This window comes from Melanaphis sacchari, unplaced genomic scaffold (genome assembly GCF_002803265.2).
Source record: "Melanaphis sacchari strain LSU unplaced genomic scaffold, SCAv2.0 Contig9_pilon_pilon, whole genome shotgun sequence".
Lineage (NCBI taxonomy): Eukaryota > Metazoa > Arthropoda > Insecta > Hemiptera > Aphididae > Melanaphis > Melanaphis sacchari.
In genome coordinates, this window is record NW_020271711.1 from 2,436,515 (window position 1) to 2,445,910 (window position 9,396).

The following is a 9,396-nucleotide window of genomic DNA, read 5'->3' on the forward strand; positions in this document are numbered from 1 at the left end:
TACAAAATCGCTCGCTACGCTCGCGATTTACCTTATTTATATTACATATATTAATATAGTAAATACTATAACTAAAAGAGATAAAGCATAAGTCATAACTAATTTTTTAATACAATTTAAAACTGACTTATAAACTTTGATATTATTAATTAATTCAAATTGAATGGGTTTTTCATATCTTTCTAATTTCTATACATCACATATATCATAATATTCATAATATATTATATTTATATTTATACATTTACAATTATATTTTCATAGAAATGTTCTTGAGTCTGTGTACATTTTATAAATTACTTATAACACCATATTATTAGTTTATATTATTTCTATTTTTGATTATCGTAGTATTGTACATATTTATGTAGTTTGTCATTTTGAGAGGCCACATTTTACTGAAAAAAAAATACGGTGGGTCAGCTGACCTCCCAAACCCCCCCTGGGTCCGCCCCTGTATAGTAGCCTAATGGGCATTACAAGTTTTGAGATCTAATTTTTTTTTTTATATATAATATATACGAAGAAATGTTTATTTGTCATGTTAAAAAACTCACAACAATTGGAATATTTTTGATGATTACCTACCAAAAAGTATACCTAACTGTTGGCTAAACAATAAAAATATATTCAATACTAAAGTAAAAAGTAAAAACACATACATAATAGGTATATCGAATTGTTGATAAAATAATAAAAATAAAGCGCTTTTAAATTCATTTTTCTCTAGATATGGTTTTAATACTCGTACTTTAAAAGACTCATCGACATCATCAAAGCTTATGCTTCTTGCCAATTCTTGATCGATATAAAACAAATGATCAAAATCTACAAGGTACCTACCTAAATGCTGAGTACAAACAGCACATTTTTTTTTCATCCGGGCATGTTTTTGTTTTGCTGTCACAGTCGGCCGGGGGGGGGGGGGGATCAATACTGGGTGCCCACCCAGTTCCTCCCGTAAACACGCCTATGCCTTTCAAACAGTGTTGACACTACAGCATTACGCGATATATTATGGCAGAGTACGTAGCGATAGTGTGTGTGTGTGTGAGAGAGTGGGACACGCAGCGAGTAGCAATTTATGTTGTAAAAATTAACAAATAGACGTATTAATATATAAATAATGCTTTTACCTACTAAACTTTGCACTAATACATAAATTAACTATTTGTTCAACAAATAGATTTTGAACATTTTTGAATTCCATAATATCTATAATTCAATCATCTTTGCAAACGTAATACTAAATGTAAGTATTTTCTTATCACAAATTTGTTATCAACTCATGTAATATAAAAATATGATGAGAAAATAAAATAGTTTTTCAGCTATTACGTTTTGCTTATAATACTTTTAAATTACATCAAACTTACCAAGAAATCAATAAAAATTTATTTCAATATTTTTGTTTAATTAGTAATTATTGAAGTATCGAGAGTTATTAGATTGGACATTAGTACCTACATATTCTAAAGAATCATGACAAGTTCAGAAAATAAATCACCATCAAAGGACTCTAAAAATACCCAATTGACTAATAAAGAAGCTAGAGAAGAATACTTTGACAAACTGCGTTTATGGTTGACTACTGTCAACAGTTATCAGTTATATTACAATAAATTACAACAAGAATCTTTACAAAAATACTACAATGAAGTTTTAAAAAAAGCTAATGAAGTTCCTAAAGTTGTGCCTGATGCTATACCTGAAACACCATCTGTTGAACTTAATCAGTTTACGGGTATGAAATATTTTTATACTTTATCAAATAACAAATTTTTTTATTCTTTAATGTGGTTTATTTAGGAATGAAATGCAAGATACCGTCTTTATGGAAGCGTTTTGGAGCTGAATTTGTTGATTTTGTCATATTAAGTTTTTTTAAATTCTTAATTGCTTACATTCTACTAGGTTCAATTCTTGAAGTGTAAGTATAATTTGCATTGTACTATTTAAAACAATGTAGTTTGACTGTTATATTTTTTTAAATAAATTTTATCAAATTCTTTGTCTGAGTTATCAAGTAGGGATAATCCACACATAATATTTAAATAGCATCTGATGTAGAACTTATTTTAGTTTAAAGTAATTAAAATAAATGATTATTAGTATAAAAAAATTTAAATCAATATACTGTAATCAAATAAAAAACAAAAAATCTTGACAGGGTACAGAAACTGGGTCACTTATCTCACTAGTCACTGCTCACCTTAACACTTGTTGTATCTTATGATATTACATTTTTAATCAATAATAATAATTTAATCATCACTAAGAACTCCACTTACTGAAATTTCTTTAAAATTTTTTGATGGTTATAGGTGTAGCTAAATAAATACTGCTAAATGAATGTTTTTTTTTTATTTATGTATCTTGGAAATTATCTAAAACTTTGTACTTAATAACTGCATATTATCATGATTTCATTCACAAATAGTAATTAGGGTTTGGATGTTTATGAAATTGCACATTTTTTCTATTTATCCAATTTAATTATCATTAAATTGGATAAATTTAATCTGGATTCAATTTTAATTCATGTTATACTGAATCAAATAATACTATTTTTATTTTGCATATTTTTGCATATTTTATGGTTTCATATTTTAATTGCATATTTTGGGTAATTTTTTAGTATATAAATGTATGCATATTACAATAGATTTAAGTGCATAAACATCCGAGCCCTAATAATAACGTTTCATAACACTTTATAGCAGCGGTTCTCAAACTGTGGTACGTGAAATACTACATGATGGTACGCGGAACTGCGGAAGGCCGCATGGTCTTCTTAATTAATTGATTTCTTAATCTTCAGTGGTACGCAACTGATTGATAATATACTTAAGTGGTACGCGAAATAAAAAGTTTGAGAACCGCTGCTTTATAGTATAATAATGAAATTTGAATATATTATATTATGTACTACAGTTTATTTAAACAAAATGGAAACAATAAATAATGACAATTGTAACTTAAATGTATTAGGATCAATAAAAAAAGTTAATTATAATCAAATTATTAAATTTTTTGTTAAAATTTAAGCCTAAATATAATGTAAATAAGAATTAATTCATTTAATTAAAATCATTCACTTCATAGATTTGTGGTAGAGCACATGCTGCAATCATACATTTACCATACGAGCACAAACAATATAAAATAGTTAAAATTAAATAAATTATATTTTCCTAGTGTCTATTAACTAAATCTAAAACTATTATTATTATTACTATTTTTATTATTTGTTATTTAAAGCTGTGGAATCAATAATTAATGAAGTTTAATTAAAATATTTAGTTTAAACTTAAATCAAATTACAAATAAAATGTATAAATATATTAATACTTAAACTTAATTACTTAATTTAAAAAAATATAATACTAAATATCTTTAACAAATTGATTTGTAAATGTGTATATTTAATAATAGTAATCAAAATAATAACGCGTTGATAAACCATAAATTGTGCTCCTTGTACTTCATCTAGAATAATCATAATTTACTTAATACATAAAATAAGTTATCTTTTTTTAGTGATTTAGCTAAATTAAATTTAGTGATTATACGAGAAGATGTTGATGCTGCAGCAGCAGAAATATCTTCAGAGTTATTGCTTATAGAATTAACACATCGATCAATGGTTTGTCTTTATGAGGTAATTTTAAAATTATAGTTACTTATAAAATGATTTTAACCAAAACATAATTTTTATATATTTAAATTAAAATATTCATAATATCATAATTAAATACTTTAAATTTTTAGGTATGTTGTCTACAAGGAAATACAATATATCAAGGAAAAGCAACAATTGGTAAAATTCTATTTAATATTACAGTTGTTCGAGCTGATAAGCTATTTTCGATAAGAGGTCAGCCAGCAGATGTCATTGCTTTAATTCCTGGTAGCAATATTGGTTGGAAACGAGCAATAATTCGTTCATTCGTTAAAAATTTATTTTATACATTCTTGTTTCCACTACCTTTTATTACAGCAGAAGCCAATCAAAATAGATGTGCATATGATGTTTTGTCTGGAGCGATAGTTGTAGAAGCTATAGAACCTTTTAAATGTGAGCAATCTGAAGTTATTCTTATACAAAACCAAGCCTGGGCATAAATGAGTTAAAAAATTAAAGTTAAGTTAATTTTAACTTAACTTTTTTTAAATTAATTTTCAATAGCTTAATTTTTAACTTAACTGATTTTTATTTTGTAACTTAATAAATAATGAGTTACTTTAAATCATACCCAAATTAAGTACATTTAAAAAAAAAAAATTCCATTTTGATATCATTTACTTGTTTAAAAATGTATAAAATTTGTTTTAATAAATTAAAAAATCCTATTTTATTTTATTTATCTTTTAATACCTACTACTTAATTCTTTCCACCTGTATTTTAATTTTCCAAATTTAGTTATTTTATGTATAGTAAATCTATTTTTTGGGCTTAATAATGTTTATAAATTTTATAATTTCAAACTATTTACTGGCTATTTTATATATTAAAAAAAAAAATAATAATAATAACTTAACTTAAGTTAATAAGTTAATTGAAAATTTCCATATAACTTAATTGAGTTTAAAAAAAAATTAGATTAACTATTAACTTTTAATTTTTCAAAATGTGTTCTATCAATTTAACTTCACTTAGTTAAAAATTATCATAAACTTGCCCAGGCTTGTACAAAACTAACAAAATTGTTAGTTAATAAATAATATTTAATAATATTCTATGTAGTATGCATTAGTTATAATCTTTAATATAGTTAACATTAAGTAGTTTAATATCTTATTATTAAAAAAATATACTATCTATATTGTACAACTTAATAAAATGTATGTTTTAATTATTTTGTATTTTTAGTCTAGGTTAACTCATTTACTATAGTCTATAGTTATTAATTTTTATTTTTATTGTTTAAAAATATTATGTTATTTAAATAATTTAGGTTATGAGTTAAAATTATTACTTGTATAAAATTTGAATTATATAAACTAAAAGCTTAATTGCATTGGTTATTATTTTTCAACTCTTATATAAATGTTTTATGTTATTAGAGTAAGGATGTTTATGATTTTGCATATTTTTTTTAGATTGTCCAATAGCTTCCATTCTAGTATAAAAATGTGTTTCGTAGTATTTATATTCAAAATATAAAATTTTATCTTGCATATTATTGCATATTTTACCATATTTTATTTATAAGTACATATTTGTTGGCTTTGAATGCAAAATACTGAAAAATACTGTAATTTTATGTTTTATTATCTAAATCTAATATAAGTTTAATTATCTGTATTTTGCAAAGTATTTTAAAAATTTTAATAGATTTAAAAACATAGTAACACCAAATAGACGAAGATTTATAACGAAAAATTTAAAACAAATAATAATTATTCAATGCAAATCTTTTAAAATGTATTTTTTTTTTAAATTTTATATAGTAAGTAAGAAAATTCAAAAATGTAATAGATAATAACTAGCACATATTATAAATAGTACCTATTTGTTTATATTCTATTGATAATTAAATTTATCTCAATATATTCATTGCGTTTTTTTGTCTACAATTCTTTATTTTTAATACACATTTTTCAAATTTTTCATACATGTTTAGCTGTTTTTTAGTGCATAAACATCCTAACCCTAGTTATCATTATTTTTCTACACTTTTAATATAAAAGCGACTGCAAAATTTATGTTTTATCCACAGTGGCATAATAAGATAATTATTAACTAGGTTATAGAACAAATTACTAATATTTTATTCATTATTTATTAAAATATTTACTTTGACTACTTAGTCAGTAGCAGACATTAATCACCTAGATGGATATAAATCATCAGTAGGGCTAGGATTAATATGCAAAATAAAATTGTGAAATATGCATTTGGTTTATTAATAGTAGGTATGTAAACAAAAAAAAAAATGCAATTAATATTATTTATGCAAAAAAAAAAAAAAATGAAGTATAAACTAAAAAAAAAAAAATAAATAAATAAATAAATAATATTAACAAAATATTAACTATTTACGCTATTCAAATGTATTACACAAAACAATTACATAGTTATCTATTTAAATTTTCAAAACTGAACGATCTTCTGTTAGACCTTAACTTTTTATATAGGTAGTTTTGAACTGTGTCAATGCATACTGTAACACGAGTACAATACACAGTAAAATACACATTTTTTTGTGTTTTTATAGTTGAATACACAAAAAATAAAATGAAAATTATTTAAAATAATTAAAAACACCATGATTTACCTCATCGTGAAGTAATTCCTAAACAAAACTGAAAAATGATAATCAAAAGTTGTAAAAAAAACATAGGTACTGTTGCATATAAATTCTAGACCTAATCATCAGTTTAATATCTATATCAACTGACCGCTACAATGCATTTGTTATCGATTTTCAGAGGATACGTTTTGTTGTTAATAAAATTATTCAGCTTTTTTAGGAAAAGTGAATCTTGATAATATTTTATCCAGGGGGTCTACAAGGTCTATATCAACCCCCCAACAATTTTTAACTACACCGCCGCTTTTACTGAATGTTGAATTACACTAGGTATCTAATTAATTTAGTATGATCAGTGTTGTATAAAGATAATTTTTTAATTATATAGATAAAGATAAAAGATAATTGCTGGAATAGTTATCTAGATTAAGATAAAAGATAAATAAGAATTTAATTATCTAGATAAAGATAAAAAATTAGCATTTATTATCCAGATAAAAAAAAAGATGAAAATTTTTTTTAAAGGTAGCTATTATTTTATCACAAAACTAAATTGCATAAAGTATATATTATATAACAAATTTATTATATAACACATTTAAATATTATAACTAAATAAATATAGTATGATATATTAATAAATAATATTAGTAAATCGTTATCGTTTTACTATTGAACACGTTTAAAATAAATTAAATTAAAAAGATTACTGAAGTCAAATGTTATTTTTTTAAGTGTAACAAACAATTATAATAATGGTATTTAAATATTCAGTATTTAAAATTCCAGTAACAATATTGTAACGATTAAGTAATGATTAATAACTAATAAGTAATAGACAATAGGCAATAGATAACTAATAAATAAACAAACTCTATGCTAATATTTTTTTTTTTATTTTTCCTCAAATATAATAACAAATATAAGCATAATATAATAACATTTATGTATTGCAATAAGTAAAAAAATTCTTATAAAATAAAAATAATAAGCAATTTTTGTTTTTAAAATAAAAATCTAATACTTTAGTCTTTAGTAATAGTATTACTATATTATAATAATATAGTTATATTTCATAGAACTTAACAAAACAGAATACATATATAACTACATTTTAATAAACCAAATCATAAACTTATTATAATACAAGAAGAATATCAAAGATTTGAAACATTATTGTAGTCGGATCATTATTATTTAAAAGGAAACACCTACAACATAAAAGCATTTCAAATGTTTGTCGCTTAGTCTGTTACGCCTGGGAGTTAAATTTGAGACCCACAACTAAACAAGCGTTCCACAGGAGCAGAAGATGGTAATGTTGTATTATATTTAAGAAATACATGTTTACAATAGATAAGAGTTTAAATGTTCAGTTCTTTTCTTTGAATCTAAGTAAGACAAAACTGCACATTAGCAATGTTTGTTGATGCAGAAGTAGATGGTTCAGAATTATTTTCATTAAGAATATTATAAAATCATCATCATCATTATCAATTGTTCCAAGTCTGTGTTTGAATCTAAATTTGTAAATGATGAATTGTATTCAGATAAAATAATTTACAAATTGACATAAATCTTACGGGAATACAATTAAATTTAAATTTTGGATGACTTATTGATGACAATATATAAGCTTTGCTTTTGACATGTTCAGATTAAATACGAATGGAAATCTTTTTCTAGACTAATAACTATCAACAATGATAATGCCACAACACCAAACTTGTTAAATTAAGTAACTTTAATCTCAGTGCAATTATTGTGGGAATAACATAACCCAAAAACATGTTTTTTCACCCTGTAATTGTCAAGGGAAACAGCTAATGGTTCATTACACAACAATATTCCTCTAAAATGACCATTCGTTTAACGTAAGTTTACTTAATTTCAAATCATCAAATATAGATATAAGTTTATCTTTATAAGAAACTACTTTTTAGCAGCAAAGAACATAGAGTTCCATCTAGTTAGTATGGGAACGGAAATTTACAATTGCATACATATTCTATTTTATCAGAAGCGACAGTGCTTCTACTCAATAGGTTCCAAAACGAATTTAGCTTTTTGAAAGTTGAAGTTGATATTTTATTATAGGAATGAGAAATTTTAGAAGTATCTACAGTTGCTATAAGATTCAGTGTATGGTATACATAAGTCATGTGCTCTGGCTAATCTATTCACTTGTAACTTTCAGAACTATTGAACCATTGTAATGAGCACATCTTCCTATTATCTGAATTATCAAACACAATCACGCTTCCAAACCAATTTACCCTAAATTATCATACTTAGAAATTTAATCTGTATGAACTACAGAAGAGAAAATATTCTAAATGCTTTCCAGTTACTAGCATTGCTCGGTAACGAGGATTTAGAGTTATTTATTTTATAGGATTAGTAATTTCATTGATAATCTCAGCAATATTATCATAAGTATGACTACCTTTATGCGTCTACATCTTAGAACATAAGATGACCTATTATAAGTATTTTCATTTATAAAATGACATGTCATGCCTAAATAACTTTATTGTTGCAGCTCCAAATATCGGCAGTAGTACATATAAAGTTATGCTCAGAAAAGTTTAGTTAACATAGAATTATATGACAAATATTTAAGTTTTAATTCTTTAACATCACTTGTCTATCAGAAGAGAAATATTTTTTGTGATTCCAGTAAGACCTTTGATTAAATGAAAGCTTTTTCACAAGTTAAGTACATGGGTCACATTTCTTCAACAATATATTCAAAACCAATGTAGTTACCTAAAAATTAAACAGTTTCAAATGAAAACAATTAGGTACTTTAAGAAAATATCTGTGATTAAGTTAATCTGAATTTTATTTTAAAAAGTAAATAAACTACTACATAGCTTTTTAAACCTATTTAAAATGATATACAAGATATCAGTTTTTGTGGTAGAACTTAACCAGGTCTAGTTCAGGAGAAGTACTTACTTTAGATTTTGAAACTTATTTGACCTGTGCAATGGCAATGTTGACTGAGTAGGCAACGTTGAATCATTGTTGATTTTGATTGTAAAAATCTTTTATTGTCTTAACTTTTGAAAAACTTCCTGGATGTTTATACTATAAAATATACATTAGCAATTACGTAACTGAACGAAGGTACCA

At 24.1% G+C, this 9,396-nt stretch overlaps 1 protein-coding gene across 1 annotated transcript; it reads left to right on the forward strand.

Annotated features, from left to right (window-relative positions):
* Positions 1-1,173: 1,173 nt before the first annotated feature.
* On the forward strand, positions 1,174-4,146 carry LOC112603274 (protein FAM8A1). Its single transcript, XM_025351782.1, has 5 exons — positions 1,174-1,252; positions 1,421-1,744; positions 1,810-1,930; positions 3,541-3,661; positions 3,772-4,146. The coding sequence occupies exons 2-5, from the start codon at positions 1,483-1,485 to the stop codon at positions 4,123-4,125; spliced, it is 858 nt and encodes a 285-aa protein (XP_025207567.1). The 5' UTR covers positions 1,174-1,252; positions 1,421-1,482; the 3' UTR covers positions 4,126-4,146.
* The last annotated feature ends 5,250 nt before the right edge of the window (positions 4,147-9,396 follow it).